A 26,306-nucleotide genomic window follows, 5' to 3' on the forward strand; every position below is an offset into this window, starting at 1 on the left:
TGGCTATGCTCCAAGTACTTTGCAAGGCCTTCCTGGACATAGAGACAAATTTCAAACTCTATGCCTCTTAATAACATAGAGTGGGGTTAACTGGTAGCAGGGATTTTGTTTTTTTATCCTTAAGTGGTACTGAATATGTTTTAGATGCTTGATAAGGCCTTAATTCTGGAATATGCTGCCCTTCCCTCTGTATTTCTAGCTCAACACTTAGTTCTTGTAAGGCCACTTTACAATCTAGAGTCAATTACTTTGAATCAAAACTAAATACATTATGAACACCTCAACTTTACCCCAGTCCTTGTTTGTTCTTTATTGAGGAGAGATCTAACTTAATCCTCTTTTTTTACCCTAATTCTAACCCCATTCTGTTAGAGGTTCCAGTTTTTCATACCAGGGTCAAGGTCTATGGTGAAACAGATTCATTTCTAGCAGGTATCTTTACTCCCTGAGCTTTGCTTCATTTATCTTAGTGACTGCTGGAACTTCTTACACCATTCCTGAACAGCCATTCCAAGCAGACAATTATTTTCCTACTCTACTTCAAAAAAATAATGATGTATGGTATAGATTATTTCAACTTTCCTCCCACCATTTCTAAACTTACCTATAATATCCTACGTAACCTTCATCACGTTCTCCTTCTGACCCAGTTTCAGAAGTATACCTATTCACCTTTTTAAGGAAAAGATCACCTGTCTACACCTCTTTCACTTCCATAACCTTTGAGACCTACCTAATCAATTTAATTTTAAGTCTTGTATCTTAAATCTTCTACATTGGTTCTTTCACCATAACTTGCAGACATGCTTAAGTTTTAAACCAAATTAAAATCAATCAATCAATCAATAAATAAATAAATACAAGAAAAACCAAAAAATAAGGCCCTGTACCAATCTCCACAGTCCTTCCAATATCCCTTTTTCTCTCTGTTCTCTTTGACTGTCAAATTTAATTAAAGAATAATTGCCTTTTCTTTCTCCCCTCCCATTTACGTCGCAATATATTATGACCTCTCATGCCACTAGTCTGTTGCAATTTTACAGATAAAATATCCAGTGATGTAGTTTTTAATCTAGGGGCTATTTGTACGTATCTCACTTAACATCTATTTTTTTCATATCAAGAAACTTTCTTGATGTCTATAGTGGAGGTCTTTGCTGAGTACCCTACTTCTCACACTACTTCTCACTTTCTTAGTTTGTTCCTTTTTAACTATTTGCTCTATAATCATGGTATTCTCCAACATTTAATTCTCTAATACCTGCTATGTTGCTTTGAAAGGACTCTCTGGGAAATCTTGTTTATGCTCATGATTTCAAATATCAGTTATATTCTTGGTCTTTGCAGTTTTCACATACTTAGCAAATGCACAATAAATGGCAGCGAGAGTTGACTAACTTTGGCTCTTCCTGCCAAATTAAGGAACTCTTCCATCTTGCCTGCAACTGACTTAGTTGATATTTTGCATTGAAATATATAATCAGGTCTATAGAAATAAGAAGTGGAGGGTCCTCTTAAAATATGGAAGAATCATGAATCCTCTCTGATATGAATTTCTGGGATTCATACTTTAACTTTTTTACATTCATGAGGAATGTAATGAGGCATATAGTTCTATCAAGTCCATTTAAATTGCTATCAGGCATTAAAGGAATCAGCCTGCAGTCAGTTTATTTTTGGGCCAACAGTTCTTTGAGTCCCAATTTCAATGTCCAACAGTTTCTTATGTGTACATGCCAGTGATGATATTCTAGTTCTGGATGGTGCACAAACCGTGGCAATGCAGGTCTGACCTTCTCTGTTTTGGTCCTGGGAAACCTGCAGTGATACACAGCTGCTGACCGCTAGTATGGCAAGGTATCTTCACCATCTTCATTTCTGCACTGCTTCTCCTCTGTTCTTGGGGGACGTTTCTATTTCTGTGGCTGGAGCAGTCCAGTCAGTTCCTCTCTGGATTCGTTGTTGCATGAATCCACACAGGCATGGAGGAGTTTCTGGAAATATACAAACATATTCTCGACCTAATATTAATAAAGGAATCTTTTCTATAAATTAGACTTGGGATCCTTTACTTTTTTTCCCAAATAATTTTCCTTTGGCTTACTTTGACACCATGTGTGTTTTTATGGGTGTCTTATGATCAGCATTACAAGTGAAAATTAATTTTCAAAGTAAAAAATTTAAAGCAATTGAGGCTTGATGTAATTTTCTTACAGGATATTTCCCCACTATCCCCCCTTTTTTGATTTAAATACTAGGAGGCTTTTGGAAATTTTACAATGCAGTCTTGATAACTTTTCATTTTAATTTTTTGTATAGAAATATGAATGCTTTGGATTCATTGCATGTTAAGTAATTTTACTATGAGATGAACCATCAGTAAAAAATGTAGCTAATGCTTCAGGAACAGTTTCCTGCCCAGTACAATTAAGTTTTCTTTAATATTCACTTACTTCAATTAGCCATTTTAGATTAATCTAAAATAAGGTTTATTTCTTTACTTGTCCTAGGTTATGGACAGTAAATAGCATTAATTAAATTTATGCTATTAGTCTTTGGGTAACTTTATATAAACTTTGTCAGAGAGGCAAAAACACAAATTACTTACTTTTCTTTATGAGACCCAATATATTGACTTTTATTTACAGTTCTTAAGATGTTTGAAGGAAACCTCTCTTTATTTCCTTCCAGGATTATTTCCAGGATAGCTTTTAGAGATTTGCTCTTAAACATTTTGGTCTTTCTTTTTTACACTAAGCAACCTACAGGGCTACTGCTTGAATACTGAGTCTTGCATCTGAATGGCTATATTACAATGACTGTCATTACAATATGTTGCCTACTATTTATTGTCAGATTTAGCAAACAATAATATTTAGTTTACCCTGTAAATATTAGTGGAAAAGATTTCAAAATTTTAAAATTTCTCCTTTTTATTAAACTTAGAATATTATTTTTAAAGAGTATCCCCTTTGGCTTATTTGCATATACAGAGGGATTATGGGTAATCCCAGTAACATTCTTTAGAATATTTTAGTAGGATTCAATTCCTTTTAAAAATATTGGCTTCTCATATAACTTAATTTATATGAGACCTTGATTATATTTTAAAAAGTTAATTTATAAAGTATTTAAAGTAGGCATTTTTTATTGAAAAAGCAAAGCAAGCAAATTTAGTAAACTTATATGTATAATTCACAAGGCACAAACACTGCTTCACCTCCAGCCTGTTTAAAATGTAGGCAGCTAGAGGCTTTTGTTATTAACCTTTTGCACTCAGATGTCGAGATTAAAATTACTCTTTGAATGTATCAATAATTTGAAATATAAAAAAATCCAAATAAATAAGTTTGTATGAAAAGAAACTCCAGTTTTTTATTCTACTGTCGCACTTTGTAAAATCTGGGGTATTTAAAAAATTAAATCCCGAGTAGAATAAAGGAATCGAGAAAAGAGCAAGCGAGTGCAAAGGGTTAAAATTACATCTTAAAATTCTGCTGTTGGATTTTAAGAAATAGTTTGTTATTTTATTTTGCCCTCCTTAGAGGCCAAAACCTTTATAACATTTAAAATATATGTATATAAGTAAATATATTGATTAATTTTTATTTGATAAAGCATTCCATGTGAATTCAAGTATATTAAATCAGCTAAATTTAAAATATTTCCTTTAAGAAGAAAGAACAAATTCTTTGAATCACTCTGGGTCCTTGGAGTTTTCCAAAAATCATCCCTTTGTTACAGCCTTGAAATTTAACTTGGAGAGACAATCAAATATATATATATACTGAGTGGCCAGATTATTATGATCTCTCAACTCATAATAATCTGACCATTCAGTGTATATCCTATATAATAAAAGGCTAATATGGAAATTGTCACCTTGACCAGGAGTTCAACCAGCAGGCAAGTCAGCCAACCACCCATGTCCCCTCCCCTCCCCATGGCCAGGCTGGCCAGACCCTACCCACCATGCATGAATTCATGCACAGGGATATGGATATATATATATATATATATACATATATATATATATATATATCAGAGATCATAATAATATGGCCACTCAGTGTATATGATTTAAAGATTATAATCCTATCTAATAAAAGAGTAATTAACCATCACTCCACTACATCCATAAGCCACGCCCACCATCCAATCAGGAGTGTGTATGCAAATTAACCCAACCAAGATGGCTGCGGCCATGGAATGAGCAGGAGGCTTGAGTTTCCCTGGCAATGGAGGAAGCCAACTTTCTCGCACATCCTGGCCGGCTCAGGCCTCCCTCTGCTCAAGGCTACAAAGTTTCAATTATAGAATTTAAATAAATCCCAACAAAATGGTGGTGGCCACAGATCTGAAGAGAGCAGGAGGCTTGGGTTGCCACCAGGGAAACCCAAGCCTCCTTCTCGCTCTGTGGCCACAGTCATCTTGGTTGGGTTAATTTTCATACTCGCTCCTGATTGGCTGGTGGGCTTGGCTTGTGGGCGTAGCTGAGGTACAGTCAATTTGCATGTTTCTCTTTTATTAGTGTAGATGTTTCAACAATTTTTGAGATTCTAGAGTCAATTATAATTATTTTATGGCATTTTCTTTGCCAAATTTTTGTAACAGAGATGATTTACTGATTTTCTTTGCGGGCTTAAAATTAACTTTTGAACCCGGTTCATTAACATTTTAAAAACTACTCTTTATTATGGAAATACCAGTCTTGTTCCTTGAACCTAGCCTGTATTTTTTCCCTGGGTCAAATCTGCCATCTTAGGGAAAAAAAAACCAGTCCTGGGTATAACCCCAGGATTGGTTTTTTTTTCCCTAAGATGGCAGATAAAGAGTAGTTTTTGTACCATCACATAATAAAGAGTAGTTTTTGTACCATCACAAAGAGAGATTTAAGCTTAGCTAAAAACCCTACCTAAATGTCCAAAAATCAGACAGTTGCATGCATTTGTTTTAAGCTAGCTTCTCTCTTTATGAGCACAGAAATCCCAGACACATTTCTAAATTTTGTAAAACTTTTCATTTTGAGAAGGAGACTTTAAATTATCATACTAGGGGAGTGGGCATCCATATTGCATTGCCACGTATCTCCCTTCCCCCACCTCCCGCTTGCTTTGGGGTGAGATTCAGTAACAGACCTGGCCGCATATCTTTTCCCAATTAAAGGCATGCTTAATGGAAAAAGACAGATTTTTATTTTTTTCCTATTTCACTTTCCAAAGTAATAGCTAGCACCCAAGGTGACCTTAGCCTAATTTTGTTTATCCCAATGAGTTCTTCTATAATTTTTAAACAAAGCTTTAAGTAGCCTTTTTGTGGGAGAGCTGATAGCTCTGCCCTCTCCAGCCACCTTTGAATATCTCCGCACCAGAGTCGGATTTGGAAGCTGGGTTTTATTTGTTATTACAGATTTTCAATTCCAAATACAAATTAGGATTTTAAACTTGAACAAGAAACCAATTTTTTTAAAAGTAATTTTGATATTCCAATTTCTTTATAATTTTGCCTTTTAACCAAATTCTTCCCCATTATAATCTGACTTAAACAAAAGATTTTCCTTGCCCATTCTGGTTTTGCAACTTTTCCAAAGCTAGTACAAGTTTTACACACAGTTTAATCTTACCACCATACCAGTGTTGTTTCTTCTCAGGTGAATCCTTCTTTTCCAAATGCCCCACATTGGGTGCCATTAATGCCAGGGTTCTTGTTCTGGCATTAAAAAGCATTCAGCAATCTGGAGAAAGGTTGTGTGTAACTTAAGTAAGAGTCCAGAGACAAAAGATAATTTTGAAAGGCATTGGGGGTCAGAGGAGCCTAGCTAAAGAAACTAAGTTATCCTTGTCTCAGGACCCCTTGCTTTTTATTAACACAAATTGTCCTAAGGCAAGGTGGAGATATGCACTCCAAATGGTAGGATTTTGTACAGAAACACTGTCAGATTGGGGACTAGCCTACGGCTGTTCAGGTGTTTGGCCAACAGGAGGCAATAACATGTAGATTAAGATGCCCTGAGCTGTCTGGCAGCAAACAATCATCCTTTTCAGGTTTGGGGAAGTGCCTTTAGCCATTCCAGCAGGCAATAACATATGTGACTCAGCACTTGTTGAGAAAAAGTTCCATCAACCTTTTGATGAAACTCTTGCAATTATAACATGCTGGAATTGGCTTCCGGAAAATTTGCACCTCCCAGTCAGAGAAGGTTTAGATCATTGCATAAAAATGCTGTTTTGCCCAGTTTTTAAATTATTACCTGCATATGTATAGCACAGCATTGTTGAGATGGCACTTGTCCATGTAATTGCTCCTTTGACACTTGCCACAATTCTGTGAATCTATCAGGTGTTCATTTCTGATCTTGTTATGTGCAGAGAGTAAACCAAGACATAGAAAAGGTAAGTGATTTGCTTAAGGTCACATCCTGACAAGTGACAAATAGAAATTATACTCAGGCTTTCTGAACTTTGTCCAGTTCATATTTCACTATGCATCCTAGCATTCAACTAAATGGGCATTTACCAAATACAATGGTCCTAGAATAATAACATGTTATGACACTGGGTTTTATTCCCAATTTATATAGAAGGAAGGAATTGTAAGGATGACCTATTAAAATTGATATTGATACTTGTTAGTGCTTTGTTTTTTCAGGGAAAATCCAACTAACTACTTAGAAGAGTTACATAAATGGCTGAAATATGTGGAAGAGAACTGCAATTTCTCTACTATCTTGCACATTTTAGGTGAAGGATGAATGATTGCAATTACCTTCCCAATCACTGTTTCTTAAGACAACTGGTAGTTTATCATATTGAGACATGTTTAGTAGAATATACCTACTTATTAGCAATATCTATTCTTGATTTTAACTGTTTCTTAGCTTTTTGTTGAGTGATTTATGGTTATTATGGTTATTATGAGGAAGGAATACCTGTAATATGCATTTGGTAATTATTGTTCTGTAGTTTCAGTGAATTGTGGGAGTTAGAAAACACCCTTCAATCCTATCTAATAAGGAGGGAATATGCTATTTGACCATCATGCCCTCACAAATATGGTGGCACCCACACCCAATAAGAAGGGAATATGCTAATTGACTGCCATTCCCTCAAAGATGGCGGCGTCCACAGCCACAAGATGACAGTGCCCAGTCCCCTCAGACCTGCTGTGACAGCAGGCATGTGGCACCACTGGTTCCACCTCCTGGTGGGTCCGGCCTCTCTGTGTGCCTGCCTCCACAGTCTCCCAGTCCCTTCAGCCCCCCGGCCACCCAGGGCCAGTCCAAGAGACAGGCAAGCCTCGGATGGCAGCTGCCCAGCCACCCAGGTCTGGCCCAGGGCACAGGCAATCCACAGATAATGGCTTCCTAACTGCCCAGTGCTTGCCTGAGGCACAGGCAAGCTTCCGATGGTGGCTGCCCAGCCGCCGAGGGCCACCCAAGGTGCAGGGCTGAGGCTTGTGGTGCCGGCAGTGGCAGCAGTAGAGGTGTGATGGGGCATCGCCTTCCCTGATTGCCGTGTCACCTCCCGCCACTGAGGTCTCCGGGACTATAAGAGGGGGCAGGCCAGGCTGAAGCATCCCCTCTCCAGTGCATAAAATTTCATGCACCAGGCCTCAAGTTATATATAACTCTTTATACTATTTGCATGCCAAATGTCCATTGCTTTCTGTATTTTGCAATGGGAAATAGCAACAGATTATTTTTTCTCCTTAGCATTCTAAGACTTTGCATCTTAGAGGAAAGATGTGATGTGATTCATCAGATTTACTTTTTATATTAAAGTACAGTATAGCTCACCACACTGTTTGGAAATGTGACCTAAAGATAGAGATAAATTTCATATGGGTTAGGCAAGTTCTTTTCAAAGGCAGTACATAGAAGTTGAAACTGAATATAATATTTAGTTTGATTTTCTGTTCAAAAATTTTCCATGGTAAGAACAATATTTTTCTACATACATCACTAAGCAACAATGATGACTTCAAAGCTTCTGAAGCCAAATATACACCTGCATGTTTCAACACAGGTTGCTGAATTTATTCCCAATACTCTTGGTAATGTATACTATGTATTTCTGAGAACTAATAAGGAAAAGTTACAATGGTGTCTACCATCTGTGCATATTAATATGAAAGTAACTTGTTCCACTTTTTCATCAAGCCTGCCTTCTCTCTGTAGCTGCACTGCTTACTTAAGGGGACAATTGAAACATTGTCTTTTATCTTAAGGATTTGTAACATCCCTAAGACCTTACCTTATTGAATTCTATAGTGAAATGAAACTATTTTCTTTTTCTTTTCCAGTTAAAACTCAGCTATTATTTACTACAATCAAATCTGTGGAATACACCAATAATAATAAGACTGTTCTCATCCCATGCTTATTCACTAATTCGGTGGCAAAGAGCCTTAAAGAAATGTTTGTAAAGTGGAAATTCAGAAATAAATACATTTTCTACTATAATGGAGATAGAAATGAATCCAAGCCCACCAGTGACTTTTCGAGTGCATACATCGTACCAGGTGCACTATTAACAGGCAGTGCCTCTTTGATGATGGACAAGAACCAAGCTGCCCCAGGAAACTACACTTGTGAAGTATCAGAATTAACTAGAGAAGGCAACACCACCACAGAACTAAAATACATTGCTGGTAAGAATTCCATAATCTTCCCTTTTATTTGTCCTGCAGTAGTCTAATCCTATTAGAAATGGGGCACAATGGGTCGAGGAACTACTTTGAATCAAAAAGTAGATTATGCCTAATAAATGTTAATGTAATATCTAGCAGCTTTAAGATCATGAGTTTTACTTGCTCTTCAACTTTTCTAAAACTCCTTTGCTGTGTTATTTGTGTATTATCAGGTTCTCAAACTTTTGTTCTGAAAACTGCTGGTGTAGGGGTCCTGGCATCATTTAATCTGCAATTTCTGTTTGCTGCTATCAAAGTTCTATCTTTCATGTAATTAATTTTCCATGATTTTCCCAATTATGTTGTTTTTGTTTGTTTGTGGGTTTTATTTATTTATTTACTTATTTATTTATTATTACCGGCACTTTGGTCAAGGGCTGACAAATCTCAGCCATGCTCCAGCTGCAAAGGATAGATTAGAAGGAGAATCACAAAATAAAAAATCAGGTCATTATAATGTTTCCTTGAGGTTTCCTGCTATGGTATGTGTTCTTTTTCTTGGACAAGATGTGGGAGAGCTAGGGATCCAATAGAATTAATTTCAATGCAGCCTTGGTTATAACACCATGATTGTGCCTTTCTTCACAGATTTGGGTGGTGAGTTACATAAAGCAGTAAAGCTAGCTGAAGTAAACAATCTGCTTTCTTTTCTAGTAATTGCCATGCCAGCTGATCACGTTAACCACATACAGGTGCATACTGACTTTCTATTTTGAAAGCTCTCAGGATTAGACAAGCCTTTGAGAACCTCTGCTTTAGATGGGATCAGACCATTCAGTTGAATTAACTACTTGCCTTCTATTCTTCTAGTGTTTCATGTTATGAAATGTCTATTACCAGATTGGGAATGGGATGTGAATTCTGATGGAATATTTTGACATTGCTTAGGATTAGGAACCAGGACTTCTGATTCTGCAACTTACCTATTTGCCTCTATTGAATTTGAGAAGTTACTTCACTGGGTTAAAGTTACCTCAACTGTACAATGGGCCTGAAATGAGATCCCTGCTTTTATGTATTCTCCAGTCTAACAAGCATCATGAGATCCCTTGTGTACCAGTCCTTTGTAAACCAAAGTACTTTGCAAATGTTGGTTGTCTTCCTGGGACATTTATTTAATGAAGTGAGGTACTGAGTTGTTGAAGCTGGGGTGTCATGAGAGGGGTGTCTGTGTGGTGCAGCATGGGCAGGAGATGGCTTAGAGCAGAGTTTGGAAGGCTTTTCTGATCACACATCTCTCCTCCATTGAACATTTCATTAACTCACAATGGGGGAGGGTGATTTTGGAATAGTGTGTAGGTGCCTGGAGGAGAAATGTGAACTCGTGATTTAAAGGCCAGGAGATGGGATGAAGATGGATGGGAAAGGGATGCTAATCTCTGGGATAAAGACAAAGTTTGTATATTTCTGTGTGATTGTTTCATCTTTATTTTCTAAGTGCCCTGATAAGAATTGTGCTTACTGTTGGAGCCATTAAAATACAAATGTGGTGATTTGTTGTAGAGAATGTAGAAGATTCTACCAGAGGTCTCAGACCTTTGGCTGTGCACCCATATTTATTTTTTGAAATAGTTACAGATTCACGGGAAGTTTCAAAGATAGAGCAGAGAGGTGCTGTGTACTCTTAGCCAGCTTCATCCAGTGGTTACATTTTATGTAACAGAAGTTAAATGTCAAAACCACCCAGTTCACAATGGTACAATGTATATATATTTATTTTTCTTTTTATCACATGTGTACACTTCTGAAATGACCACCACAATCAGAATATAGAACTATCCCATTAATACAAACATCTGCCTCATGCAACCTCTTTATAGTCACCTGCTTTCTTGCCATCCCTAACCTGGCAAGCACAATTTGTTCTCCATATCAATACTTCGGTCATTTCAAAAATGTTATATAAAAGCATGTAATCTTTTGAGACTGGCTTTTTTTTTTTCTTTCAGTCAATACAATGCTTTTGAGATCTATTCATGCAACAGCATCATGTAACAATCTCTCTCTCTCTCTCTCTCTCTCTCTCTCTCTCTCTCAATCAGTCAATAATATCCCATGCTATTGGTATATCACACCTTGTTGAGCCGTCCACTTACTATAGCACGTCTTGGTTATTTTCAGCTGTTTTGTGCTTTTGCTCATGACATTTCTATATACAATGATGTACAGGTTTTTATATGACAATAATCTTCATTTCTCTGGATAAATTCATAGAAGTTCAATGGCGGGATTGTATGTAAGTATAGGCTTAGTTTCTGAAGAAACTGCCAAACTGTATTCCAGAGTGGTTATTCCATTGTACATTCCCATCAGCAACATAGGACTGATGTAATTCCCCCACATCCTTGCCAGCATCTGGTGTTGTCATAGTTTTGCACCCTTTTTTGAAGGGAAATGAAGGAAACTCCTGTGCCCAAAATTGTTAATTGAAGTAGTGTTCTTGAAAATTTATTTTGATGAATTTACCCATCATGAGAAATCTGGGTATTTAGGCAGTGGAATCCATTTTTATTATGTTGTGCTTTTTTTGTTTGTTTGTTTGTTTGCAAATATATACATAAATGAGAACTAGAAATTTCTTACTAGAGAATTCTACCTAGTAGAATATGGATTAATGGTGGCCCATTTTTGTTCCCATTTGGGGTGTGGGTGGAGGAGTATCAAGATCCAGTTTGAGTCATACATCTTTAAGATCCTTAATTCACTGTATCTTCATTTTTTCAATGGTAAAGAAGGGGTTCATAGTTCTTCATATAATCATTATAAGAATTGAGAAGTTAATATTTCAAAACCAAATAATAAAGTGGATAGAGGAAAATAAGTTGATTAAAAATAGTCATTAGATTATAGAGTTTTTACTAGATCCTTCAGGCATATGGAAACCTAAGCGTAATTCAGAAAGGATCTTTCTATAGCATTTTAGTCTGAATGGAAATGGGCTTTCTTTGGTATAGGAAGATGTTCAGTAATTCAGTTGGAAATTAAAGTGGCATTGATTCTGGGTACCTGAAAACATCAGTCTCTTGGTGGATCTACAACCATGGGAGCATCAAAAAAGCCTGTTTTCTGTTCACTCAGTAAACTGCCCTATGACTATTTCAACCACCAATAGTAAACCTATTGAGTCTCTGCCATGTACAGGGCAAAATGCTGGAATCTGGAAAGCTACTATCTCAAAGATAAGAATTGATAGTGTTATATTCTGGGGGTGATTGTGAACATTTACCAGAGTTTAGCATTATAAGCTTAACCCAAGAAATGTGTGATTGCATTGTGGTGAGAAAGCCCACAAGGATCCTCATATGCAAATGCAGTGGGAGATTTGAAAGGGATAATTTCAGAGCTACACCAGTGCTTGCCTTATGTACTGTTCAGAGTGTTCCTCACCCAGCATGTCCTCCAGTCTAGGCAAACTCTGAAATGCTTTCAGTGCATATACCTGGCTTTATTGTTACAAGAGAAATTTCATAGATAAAAATATGGCCTTAAGCATTGATCAGATGGAATTAAACATGATTTTTAAAAGTTCTCAGCAAATTTCATTGGAAGACTTAATATCACAATTTCCTTTCTATAGGATGGGTACCTGCATTTTCACTGTTTGGGTAACACATGTTCCACTTGATAGAAGCTTCCTTACTACCTAAAGCTCCTCATGTTACTTTTTGTCAATAGTCATTTAAAGACTAATTATTTATGAAGTCATCTTCTGTTCCAAAGTAAGTTTCAGGAAAGCTCAGGCTCACATCTGTCTGTCTTAGGTCACATTAAAACCAAGTGTATGGTACCCAGTTGCATTAGTTCCTCACTTTTGTCCCCTGAGTCAGTCTTTACAGGAAGACAACTCTTGCTTTAAGGCAAATTTTTGGCACATTACACATACAGGCAATCACTCTAGGAGGATGTAATAATAACTGTAGTTAATGTTCACTGAGCACTTTGAGGGGTCAAACTTTGTTTTTAGCCCTTTTCATATCTTAACTTTGTTAACAGTTAACTACAGTCCTTCAGGGGGTCATTACTTCTTGTACCTGTGTAGCAACTGAAGAACAGAAAGGTGTTAGATTGTCCAAAATCACAAAGATTGTAAATTAGAATTGTGTTTCAAACCCAGGCAGTGTGGCTCTAGAGCCCTTTTCTCAGCTTCTGGGGTATACTACCTCCTTCCATAAATCACACCTTAGGGAAAATGTGGTGGAAAATAAATAACTATTTTTTTGTTTCCTTAATATTTGTCATTTTAATTAAATATATCTGTAATTATTTATGTATTTATATAAGGCCACAGTTTTAATTTATTATTTTAATTTTCCATCTCCACAATAAATAACATTGTTGACCATTAATTGGTTGGACATAAATTTATTATAATAAATATTAATAATGATTTTTGTGTGTGTTTTTTTTTTCCTTCCCAGCTTCATGGTTTTCTGCAAATGACCATATCCTTATTATTATTTTCCCAATGTTGTCTGTGCTTATGTTCTGGGGAAGTGATATTGTGAGTAAGTACTTGTTTCCATTTTTATTTATGTTTTAGTGATGAAATTGCCATTTTAAGGAGGCATTATTGGTGAAATATTCTATTTAAGTTGTATTAGGAAATGTGATAATGTTATAAATAAGAATATGCAGAAAAAGTGGCACTGTAGTATGTTGATGCTGCGAGGACAAACTCCCAGGACCAAACTGGAACGACAACTAAAATACAGAATAACTTTGTGAATAATCAACAGAAGATTCACTGGAAAGAATCCGGATAAATGAGGATGGAAAATGGAGACCTCATAGAGACTGGTAGGAGAGGCAGAGTCATGAAAGGACTGGCCGGGCTCCCACAGATAGCAACTGAAGTTATGGAGAGATATTTCAACTGTGGGGTTTACTACTGAGAACTCTGGGGTCTAATCCCCAAGCTTAGCACTCCAGGAGAGCACCAGAACTGAGAAAGGGTATTCACATAACATATGACTGTTAAAAGCAGCAGGGTAGCTGTCTTCCAGGGAGAAATGGCTGGAAATGCAGGTACCCTATTAAAGGGCCAATGCACAAAGTTCTCTGTGGAGTAACTCACCTTGTGCTCTGGCAGAGGGAGAACAGAGTGGACTGGAGCTGTGTAAGCAAAACTGAGGATCAGGATCTCTGGGGTTAGAACTCAGGAAGCAGACACCTCAGTTTCTGATGCTGAGTCATTCCCTCATGCTGCAGAAGTCATCTTTCTCATGCAGACATTTCCTATATAGGCAGCTGTGCCTGTGGAGAAGATAGTTGACCCACCCTATTGGAAGACACCTACCCCATGGTTTAGTTTCTGAGGCCATTTTAGAGCATAATAATTAGCCTCCTGGGTGAAGCAATTGCCCCACCATGTTTAAAAAAAACTAAAACCTCACCAGACCCATGGATAATTGCCTGAGGGCTATTCAAGAGGCAAACCTATCAGTCTGCAGCCAGAGGCAGTCTCTGGAGGCTTTGAATATTTGCCTGATCTAATTAGTCAGAAACAGTGTTTGACACATGTGCAATATAGATTGAAAGGCACAGAAGATCTATCTAATACATAGTCACAAACCCAAACAGGAAGCCATAATGAAGAGACAAAGAAACAACCACCAATGAAATAATAAGAGAATTCTTCAGAAGAAGAGATAAATGAAATGGAGATAAGAAATTTATCTGATCTAGAGTTCAGAATAATGATGACAAAGATGCTCAACAGCATGGTAACTACGAAAACAGATGTAAAGAATGACATAGCACAAATAAAGAACACATTGGAAGGAATACACAGCAAATTAGGGGAAGCTGAGAACCAAATCAGTGAATTAGAAGACAGGGTTGAAAAAATATCACTCAATCAGAGGACCAAAAAGGAAGCAAAACAAAAACAAACACTTAAAAAACAGGAGGACAACTTAAACGAGCTGTGAGACAATGTAAAAAAAACCACAATATTCAAATAGCAGAAGAGGCAAAAAGGGATAGAGAACTTGTTTGAAGAAATAATGGCCTAAAATTTCCATAACCTGGTAAAGGAAAATGTACAGGAGGTATAGAGAACCCCAAGCAAGAAGAACCCACACAGATCCATGCCCAGACACAGCATAATTAAAACTTGAGGCCTGGTGCACGAAATTCATGCACAGGAGGAGGTATGTGTCCCTCAGCCCTGCCTGCACCCTCTCCAATCTGGGACCCCTCAAGGGATGTCCAACTGCCCTCTCACAATCCAGGACTGCTGGATCCCAACTGCTCACCTGCCTTCCTGCGTAGTAGCCCCTAACCACTTATGCCTGCCAGCCTGATTGACAGCTAACTGCTCCCCTTCTGGCCTGATTGGCCCTAACTGCCCTCTCTTGCTGGCCTGGTTTCCCCTAACTTTCCTCCACTGCAGGCCTGGTAACCCCCAACTGCCCTCCCCTTCAGGCCTGGTCCCCACCAACTTCCCTCTCCTTCAGGCTTGGTCACCCCCAACGGCACTCACCTGCAGGCTTGATCACAACTCACTGCCCTCCTTTGCCAGCCGGTCACCCCTAACTGCCCTCCCCTGCTGGCCTGGTTGCCCATAACTATCCTCCCCTGCAGGCCTAGTCACCCCTAACTGTCCTCCCCTGCAGGCCTGGTCCCCCCCAACTGACCTCCCCTGCTTAGCTTTGTCACATCCAACTGCTCTCCCCTGCAGGCTTGTTCCTCCCCAACTGCCCTACCCTGCAGGCCTGGTCACCCCTAACTGCCCTACCTTGCCAGCTTGCTTGCCCCTAACTGGCCTCCCCTGCAGGCTTTGTCACATCCAACTGCCCTCCCCTGCAGGCCTGTTACCCCCCAACTGCTCTCCCCTGCAGGCTTGATCACCCCTCACTGCCCTCCTCTGCCAGTCCGGTCACCTCTAACTGCCCTCCCCTGCAGGCCTGGTCACCCCAACTGCCCTCCTCTGCCAGCTGGGTCACCCATAACTGCCCTCCCTTGTAGGCTTGGTTCCTCCCAAATGCCCTTCCCTGCTGGTATGATCGCCCATAACTGCCCTCCCCTGCTGGCAAACTTGTGGCAGCCATCTTGTGTTCACATGGGGGCAGCCATCTTTGACCACATGGGGGTGGACATCTTGTGTGTTGGAGTGATGGTCAATTTGAATATTACCTCTTTATTATATAACAGTGGTTCTCAACCTTTCTAATGCCATGACCATTTAATGCAGTTCCTCATGTTGTGGTGACCCCCAACCATAAAATTATTTTTGTTGCTACTTCATAACTGTAATTTTGCTACTGTTAATGAATCATAATGTAAATATCTGTGTTTTCCAAAGGTCTTAGGCTCTACAGCAGCGCTTCTCAACCAGTGGGTTGAGACCCACAGGTTGAGAACCGCTAGCAGGGTTGCCTAAGATCATCAGAAAACACAGATATTTACATTAAGATTCATAACAGTAGAAAAATTACAGTTATAAATTAGCAACAAAAATAATTTTATGGTTGGGGATCACCACAACATGAGGAACTATATTAAAGGGTCGCGACATTAGAAAGGTTGAGAACCACTGTTATATATAGGGTGCCAAATATTAAAGGCAAAGAGAGAATCTTAATATATATTATTGATTTTTTACAGAGAGGAAGGGAGAGGGACAGAGAGTTAGAAACATCGATGAGAGAGAAACATTGATCAGCCACCTCCTGCACACCCCCCACTGGGGATGTGCCCACAACCAAGGTACATACCCTTGACCAGAATTGAACCCGGGACCCTTCATTCCGTAGGCAGACACTCTATCCACTGAGACAAACTGGTTAGGGCAAAGAGAGAATCTTAAAGGCAGCAAAAGAAAACAAAACTGTTACCTCCAAAGGATTTCCCATAAGGCTGACATCTGATTTCTCATAAGAAACTCTACATGCCAGAAGCGATTGGAATGAAGTATTCACAGTAATGAAAAGCATGGATCTGAAACCAAGATTAGTATATCTAGCAGGGCTATCATTCAAAATAGATGATGAATAAAGAGCTTCCCGGGGGGCAGGGGTGGGGGGATGGGGGGAAGGCTAAAGAAGTATTTCACCACCAAGCCAGCATTACAAGAAATGCTCAATGGACTGTTGTAATAAGAAGAATAACTAGAAAAAGAACTCAGGCATACAGAATTAAAATGTCAATAAATATGTACCTACCAATAATAACCTTAAATGGAAGTGGATTAAATGCTCTAATCAAAAGACATAGGATAGCTGAATGGATACAAAATCATGACCCAACTATATGCTATCTACAAGAGACCCACCTCAGAACAAAAGACTCATACAGGCTGAGAGTGAAGTTATGGGCAAAAAAATTTCCATGCAAATGGAAAAGAAAAAAAAAAAAAAGCTGGGGTAGCAATACTCATGTCTGACAAAATAGACATCAAAATGAAGGCTATCATAAGAGACAACAAAGGTCACTATATAATACTAAAGGGATTGATCCAACAAGAGCATATAACTCTGGTAAACATATATGCACCTAATATAGGAACACCTAAATATATAACAAATACTTCTAGAGGACTTTAAGAGAGAGATTGACAACAACACAGTCATAGCAGGGGAGATTAACACCCCGCTGACTTCACTGGATAGATCTCCCAGACAAAAATTAACAAGAAAACTGACTAAAGAACACACTGGATCAGATGGATTTAATTGACATTTATAGAATATTTTACCACAAAGCTGCAGAATATACATTCTCCTCAAGTGCACATTTACCATTCACAAAGATAGACCACATATTAGGACATGAAACAAGTCTCTACTAGTACAAGAATATTGAAATCATATCAAGTATCTTCTCAGATCACAGTGGAATGAAATTAGAAATCAATTATAGTAAAAACACCCCCCAAAATTCAAACACATGGAGAGGCTAACTAGCATGTTATTAACAATGAATGGGTTACCAATGAGATCAGGAAAGAAATCAAAATCATACTGAAAACAAATGAAAATGAACACACAACAACCCCAAATCTCTGGGACACAGCAAAAGCAGTACTGAGAGGGAAGTTCATAGCACTACAGGCCTACCTCAAAAAACAAAACAAAAAAACTTTTAATAAATTATCCAACCCTACAATTTAAAGAATTAGAAAGAAAAAAAGAAAAGCCCTAGTAAGTAAACATAAGAAAATAATAAAGATTAGAGCAGAAATAAATGACATAGAACAAAAAAAAAAAAAAAAAAATCAGTGAAACCAAGAGCTGGCTCTTTGAAAGGATAGACAAGATTGATGAACCATTAGCTAGACTCATCAAGAAACAAAGAGAGAGGACGCAAATAAGTAAAATCAGAAACGAAAGTGGTGATGTAACCACTGACACCACAGAAATACAAAGAATTGTAAGAAAATATTATGAACAATTATATACCAACAAGTTGGACAATGTGGATGAAATGGATAAATTCCTAAAAAAAAATACAATCTTCCAAAGCTGAAGCAGAAAGAATCAGAAAACCTGAGTAGGCCAATAATAACTGATGAAATAAAAGCAGTAATAAAAAAACTCGCAGCAAACTAAAGTCTGGGTCAGATGGCTTCACAGGGGAGTTTTACGAAACATTCAAAGAAGAATAAACACCTATCCTCCTCACATGATTCAAAAAAAAAAAACAAAAACAAAAGGAAGCAACACTTCCAAGCTCTTTTTACAAGGCCAGCATTATCCTAATTCCAAAACCAGAGAAAGACACTACAAAAAAAGAGAATTATAGGATAATATCCCAGATGAACATAGAGGTTAAAATCCTCAACAAAATATTAGCAAATTGCATCCAGCAATATATTAAAAAGATCATATACCATGAACAAGTGGTATTTATTCTGGAGTTGCAAGGCTGTTACAAAATTTGCAAATCAATAAAAGTAATACATCACATAAGCAAATTGAAAGATAAAGATCACATGATCATATCAATAGATGCAAAAAGGCATTCAACAAAATCCAACACACACTTTTTAAATTTAATTTTATGATTACTAGGGGTTGGGGGTGTCCCTCAGCCTGGCCTGCTCCCCACAGGGAGAAGAACTGAGTGCAGTCAGACATCCTTAGCACTGCTGAGGAGGCGGAAGAGGCTCCTGCCACTGCTGCTGTGCTCCCAGCCATCAGCCTGGTTTCTGGCTGAGCAGAGCTCCCTCTATGGGGAGAGCACTGACCACCTGGGGGCAGCTCCTGCATTGACCGTCTGCCCCTGGTGGTCAGTATGCATCATAGCGATCTGTCATTTGTGGTCTTTATGCCAGTAGAGTCAATTTCCATATTACCCTTTTATTATATAGGATTTTTTAATCCTCACCCGAGGATACATTTTCATTGATTTTTAGAGAGAGTGGAAGAGAGAGGGAAAGAAAGAGAGAAACATCGGTGTGAGAGAAACACATCGATTAGCTGCCTCCCACACATGCCACAACCAGGGCCAGAGCCAGGGAGAAGCCTGCAACTAAGGTACATGCATGCCCTTGACCAGAATTGAACCTTTATTCTTTAGGCTGATACTCTATAGACTGAGCCAAACCAGCTAGGGCCCCACACCCATTTTTGATAAAAACTTTCAGCAAAGTAGGAATAGAGGGAACATATCTCAACATGATAAAGGCCATACATGACAAACCTACAGCAAACATCTTATTCAATGTTCAAAAACTAAAACCATTTCCCCTAAGAACAGGAACAAGACAGGGATATCCGCTTTTACCATTCTTATTCATCATAGTACTGGAAGTTCTAGCCACAGCGATCAGACAAGAACAAGAAATAAAAGGCATCCAAATTGGAAAGGAGGAAGTAAAACTCTCATTATTCGCAGATGACATGATATTGTACATAGAAAACCCTGATGACTCCATCAAAAAACTACTAGATTTAATAAATGAATTTGGCAGGATACAAAACCAGCACCCAAAAATGGATGGCTTTTTTATTCAACAACAATGAATTCTCAGAAAGAGGAACTAAAAAACAATCCCATTTACCAGTGCAACAAAAAAAAATTAAGATACTTAAGAATACAGTTAACCAATGAGGTAAAACACTTGTACTTGGAAAACACAGGGCATTGAAAAATGAGATAGAAGAAGATATAAATGAGTGGAAGAATATTCTGTGTTCATGGATTGCTAGAATCAACATCATTAAAATGTCCATACTACCCAAAGAAATCTACAGATTCAATTCAATCCCTATTGAAATACCAACAGCATATTTTACATATCTAGAACAAATATTCCAAAACATTATATAGAACCAAAAAAGACCCCAAATAGCTGCAGCAATCTTGAGAAAGAAGAACAAAGTTGGAGGAATCACAATACCAGATATCAACTTACACTACAAGGCTACTCTAGGCAAAACAGTCTGGTATTGGCACAAGAACAGGCATATAGATCAATGGAACAGAACAGAGATCCCCCAAATTTGATCCAAGCCATTACTTTTTTTTTGCGGTTTATAATGTGGATTTTGTAATAAAAGAAAACACGATAATTTAAAGAGAAACATCAAAAGTGCTTTATTCATAGTAATGTCCATCGCTAGCTACACATTTCTCCCATCTTTCAGGTAATTTGTGGATACTTTCCCAATAGAACTTTTCTTGTTTTGAGGCAAACCATTCAGAAACACAATTTTTCACTTCTTCATGTGTTTTGAAGTGCTTCTCAGAAAGAGCCAGTACCATCTATCGAAACAAGTTGTAATCTGAAGGAGAAAGGTCTATTGAATATGGCAGGTAGGTTAATACTTCCCAGGCAAAATCTTTTTAATGTGTCTTTAATTGGTTTTGAAGTGTGTGATGGTGAAGCAAAACTACTTTGCCATGTCTTCTGGCACATTCTGGTCATTTCACAATCAAAGCGTGGTTCAAATTGATTATTTGTTGTTGGTAGCTACCAGTATTAACTGTTTCACCTGGTTTTAGAAGCTCATAATACACCACACCTTCCTGATATCACCAAACGCAGAGCATTGTCTTCTTTCCGAAGTGATTTTGCCTTGCAGTTGATGTTGGTGGTTGAACAGGATCAACCCAGGATTTTGTGCATTTGTGATTTTCAAAATAAACCCACTTTTCATCATCAGTCACGATTCAATGCAAAAAGAGACTTTCTTTCGTGCCATTGAAGCAACGTTTTACTGATGACTTTTCGGTTTTCCATTTGTCTTTCATTCAGCTGATGTGGCACCCATTTTCCTTCCTTTAAAATCTTTCCCATTGCTTGTAAACAATCAGAAATTGTTTGCTGAGCAACGTTTAATCTTTCTGCAAGTTGTTTTTGAGTTTGACACGCATCTTCATCCAAAAATGCTTGTAATTGTTGGTCTTAAAACTTTTTTGGTTGACCTGGACGTTCTTTGTCTTTCACATCAAAATCATCACTTTTAAAGCATTTAAACCAGCATTCACAAGTATCTTGAGATGGAGCATGTACCATAAGCTTCCCAAAGTATACAATACCTTTTAGCAGCACTTTTCTTCAAAATAAAGTAACGAACTGAAACTTCCCACAAATGCTCTTTTTTTTGGCATGAAATTCAACATTTTTAAGCGTAACACTATCTATGATGTTAACACCTTCAGCAAATTTGACATATGAAGTTTTGAGGCTTGTTGTCAATACAACGAAATAGCACACATCAAATTGTGTATATATCAATATATGTGTAATTCCATCTATTGAAAAAATATACATTATTAACTGGTACACCTAGTAATACTTGACAAAGGAGGCAAGAGCATACAATGGAGTCAAGACAGTCTCTACAATAAATGCTGTTGGGAAAATTGGATAGATACATGGGAAAAATTAATCTAGACCACCAATTTATACAATACAGAAGAACAAAACTCAAGATAGATAAAAGACCTAAATGTAAGTCAGGAAACCATAAAAATCCTAGAAGTTATCTAAGCAGCAAAATCTTAGATATTGCTTATAGACACTTCTCCTAGGGCAAAGGAAACTAAGGAGAAAACAAATAGGACTACATCAAAATAAAAAGCTTCTGCACAGCAAATGAAACCATCAACAACAAGAAAAGGAGCCCGGTGTATGGGAGAACATATTTGGCAATGATAAATCTGATAAATGGTTAATATCCAAAATATATAAGGAACTCACACAACTTTACAAAAGTTAGACAAATAATCCAATTTAAAAATGGGCAAAGGACCTAAATAGAAATTCTCCAAAGTGGACACATAGATGGCCAAGAGACATATGAAAAAAATGCTCATTCACTGATCATCAGAGATGCAAATTAAAATGATAATAAAATATCAGCTCACACCTGTCAGAATGGCTACCTCCAACAAATCAACAAATGACAAGTGCTGTTGATGATGTGGAGAAAAGGGTACCCTAGTACACTGCTGATGGGGATGCCGACTGGTGCAGCTGTTATGATAAACAGTATGGAGTTTCCTCAAAAAATTAAGTATGGAACTACCATTTGACCCAGTGATCCCACTTCTAGGAATGTATCTTAAGAAACCCAAAACACCAATCAGAAAGAATGTATGCATCTCTGTGTTCATAGCAGCACTAAACTGTTTCCAGATCTTATTTACAGTAGCCAAGATCTGGAAACAGCACAAGTGCCCATCAGTAGATGAGTGGATAAAAAAGCTGTGGTACATTTATACCATGGAATATTATGAAACAGAAAAAAAAAGAATCTCTTACCTTTTAAGACAGCATGGAGGGATCTGGAGCGTATCATGCTAAGTGAAATAAGTCAGTCAGAGAAAGATAAGTATCACATGATCTCACTCATATGTGGAATCTAATTAACAAAATAAACTGATGAACTCAGTGGAACCAGAGATGTGGAAGCATTGAACATAATGCAGAATCTTGGAGGGAAGGGGGAGAGGTGGGGTGGGTTGGAGGTAATTAACCAAAGACCTTGTATGTATGCATATATGCATAACCCATGGACACAGACAGGGGCTTGGTGAGGGCCTGGTGTGGGGAATGGTGGTGAGCTGGAGGGGAGTCTATGGGGGAAAAAGAGGACATATGTAATACTTCCACAATAAAGATTTTAAAAATATATATACTAGTACAGTCTTAATATTAATATTCTCCTTGAAGTATATATTATCCCTCATAATTTGTTACAATTCCTAAGAAGTTTTTTTTTTTAAAGAATGAGTAGTGGGAATTCTAATAACATACCTAAAACTCATGCTGATTTTAATGTATATAGAGCATTTATACACACATTATTGGTGAAGAGATAGTCAAAGCCTACATTACACTGTTACTAGTAAGTGGGATTTTTGCAGTTCTGAGCATTAAGATTTCCCTGTCTTTATCTTCCCAGTTTGAATATCTCTGTATACATATGTGCATCTGTGGAAAAGCCCAGTTTGAACCATGTTGTCATCCTTACTGTGCAATTCTGCAGCCCCTAAGCAAGTAGCCACAGGGGGGCGTGTTCTTTGATCATGTTTTGCTGTAATAACCATATGTCTAAACTTCTCAGGGAAGATCTTGGTGCTACATCATATGTAGCATGAACAATATAGAACTGTCACTGCTCAGTAGAAAGGTTGCATTCTGATTGATGATTATACTGAACGAGGTATAGTTGACCCTCAAACAACATGGGGTTAGACTATGTGGGTCTACTTATATTTGGATTTTTTTAGGAAATACTGTAAATGTATTTTCTCTTCCTTATGATTTTCTTAATAACATGTTCTATTCTCTAGCTTACTTTACTTTAAGAATGTAGTATATAATGCATATATCATACAAAATATGTGATAATCAACTATTATTTTATCCATAAGGATTCTGGTCAACAATAGGGTGTTAATAGTTAAGTTTTTGCGTGTTTAAAGTCATATGTGGATGTTTCGCTACACGAGGTGGGGGTGCCAGCTCTCCTAACCCCAGTGTTATTCAAGGGTCAACTGTATTTCCACACCAATTTAGTTAAGGAATTTTACTAAATTAGTGAAGTTTTCAAGTGACATTCTAAAACTTTTAAACTTTTAACCTGTAAAATTTATTCCTTGTCTCCCAATAGTGCACTAAAATAATCATTAAAGTCCAGTGAACATTTATGCAAGGCAAGGAGTATATAATGCTGATTTTGTTTATTTCATTCTGCAATCTTTAAAACTAGTGAAAATTAGTAAAATATTATAGAGGCTTGGCCTGTTGTAAATTTCATGGTTTTTACTTTTACTCAGAAGTTTAAGGCATGTATATCTAAAATCTATATATATAAAAGCCTAAGCGACCATTCAACCATTTGACTGGTAGCTGTGATGCGCACTGACCACAAGTGGGCAGATGCTCAATGCACAGGCATGAAAACCTGAAACAGACTGATGAATCTCAGAGGAAAGGAGGAAGAGATTAACCAAAGATCTTATATGCATACTAGAGGCCAATACATAGGTTTGTGCACTGGCAGGGTCCCTCAGACTGGCCTGCAGGGATTAGGCCAAATTTGTGCACCAGGCTTCCAACATCCCTTGAGGGGCCCTGGATTGTGAGAGGGCACAGGTCAGGCCAAGGGATCCCACAAGTGCACAAATCCATGCACCAGGCCTCTAGTGATTATATAAAACCTAGAGGCCTGGTGCATGAAATTCATGAGTGGAGGGGGGCGTCCCTTAGCCCGGCCTGCACCCACTCCAATCCAGAATCCCTCTCACAATCTAGAACCACTGGCTCCTAACTGCTCACCTGCCTGCCTGCCTGATGTCCCTAACCGCTCTCTCCTGCTGGCCTGATTGCCTTAACTGCCTAACTGCTCTCCCCTCCAGGTCTGATCACCCTCCCTAACTGCCAACTTCTCCCTTTTGCCTTCTGCCTTCTCCCTTCTGCCTTCTCCCGTGGTGCTGGCCTTTTACCTTCTCCCTTCTGCATTCTCCTGTGGCACCATACACCCACAAGTTGCCTCAGGCTGGTCCTGCCTTCTCTCGGGGCCTCCCCGTTTCTATGGCACCTCCCTGTTTCTGCCTCGTCTCTAGAGCAGTGCCCTGTGGCTCTCATAGGAGCTAATAAAGAGCTAATGGTCCAGTCATGACCCATTATGGCATCCCAGCCTAATTGACATATTTCCTCTTTATATATATAGATGAAGAGGGGGATGACTGGGTATATATTTAAGGGCTCTCCTCAATGGATGGTACTCTGTAAATGCTTTGTGACTTCAAAGGCAAAAAAAGGGAAAGCTTTTAGTTAACAGTGACAACTGTCAAGACATGTCACAAATCTCACTTCCAAAATGGTATCTAAATTTCCTGTGGACATTTTCTTACAATTTTGAAAGGCCTTTTATATCAAGCAAAAAGCTGTTATAGCATCAAAACCTCATCAGTCTTCCCTGATTTAGGGAAAGCCTTGAATCCTAGTGGCAAACCCAGGCATTAAGACGTCTGTCATATAATTTTGGGTAGAGACTTGTCTTTTTTAAGATTATAAAATCATTTCAGATTGTGATTTGTTGTATTTGGATTGACTGCAGTTTGCTGATAGTGGGATTCTCATTAATAACATTATTTGCAGTGGATTTAACCAGGAGAGAATCTGTTCCTGTTAACCATGTTTTGAAAAAATAAGATTTATAATTTTTCTGACTTAAAAGAGTAATACATTTCATTTTAGAAAACCTTATATAATATAAGAATATATAGAGAAAAACAAAACAAAAATAATCTAGAATCCCACAACCTAGAAATAAACTATTGGTCTAATGTAGTGAATTTTCTGCTTTCTTTTCTGTCCTATGTATTTTTGTTACCTTTCTTTAAAAAAAGAAAAATGATAAATACACTCATATAGCTTATATACTTATATATACTGATTCTTCCACTGCCCATGTTTTCAGAAATATTCTTATAGCTGCTTCTATGTTCTACTTTCATGCATATACTGTAATTTACTAAACTCTCATTTTGAAGGCTATTAAGGATGTTTTCAGTCTTTTTTGATATAAGAAAGTAAGGCTGCTAAAGATATGTAATAAAAACATCCTGTTTTAATATTCATTTTTGTGTTAGTGAGGTGAATGTTCTTTTTTTTAATTTATTCTACTGGTCATGTTTTAAGGAATATACTTATGAACCTAAATAATTTGGTGACAATATTTTATTTAGGTTCATCTTAGAACAAATAATTTTGGAGTGTGTGTAAGGCACATATTTATTTGATTCACTCAGCCTGGGCTCAGATTTGAAGTTGTTTATAAAAGTGGCATGTAAACATTTCTGAAGTTCTTGTGCTGTGTGATGGGAACTTTGAAAAGTACTGTTCACCTTGGACTTGTATGTCTATTTTCTTCACCAGGTAAGGGAAGTTTTTCATCACTATTCTTTCAAATAAAGTTTCAATTTCTTGCTCTCTCTCTTCTCCTTCCAGCACCCTCATGTTGGGAATATTGATAAGCTAAGTTGTCTCAAAGGCTCCTTACACTGTCCTCGCTTTTCTTTTTTCTTTTTTTTTATTTATTTTTCTTTTTCCTGTTGTGATTGGAAGTTTTCTGCTTCCTTATCTTCCAAATCCTTGATTTGATTCTCTGCTTCATCTACTCTCCTGTTAATTCCCTGTAATGTATTCTTCCTTT

General features: G+C 37.8%; 1 protein-coding gene across 10 annotated transcripts in view; it reads left to right on the forward strand.

The window, feature by feature from the left end:
* LOC103304301 (leukocyte surface antigen CD47-like) overlaps positions 1 to 26,306 on the forward strand; it is a 131,202-nt gene that overhangs the window by 64,252 nt on the left and 40,644 nt on the right. For all 10 annotated transcript variants that reach the window (XM_054714008.1, XM_054714009.1, XM_054714003.1 and 7 more), the window contains 2 exons: positions 8,302 to 8,649; positions 13,107 to 13,193. In XM_054714008.1, the coding sequence (XP_054569983.1) occupies positions 8,302 to 8,649; positions 13,107 to 13,193 (435 nt within the window). The remainder of the gene's footprint in view (positions 1 to 8,301; positions 8,650 to 13,106; positions 13,194 to 26,306) is intronic.

This window comes from Eptesicus fuscus, chromosome 3 (assembly GCF_027574615.1).
Source record: "Eptesicus fuscus isolate TK198812 chromosome 3, DD_ASM_mEF_20220401, whole genome shotgun sequence".
In the NCBI taxonomy this organism is placed as follows: Eukaryota; Metazoa; Chordata; class Mammalia; order Chiroptera; family Vespertilionidae; genus Eptesicus; species Eptesicus fuscus.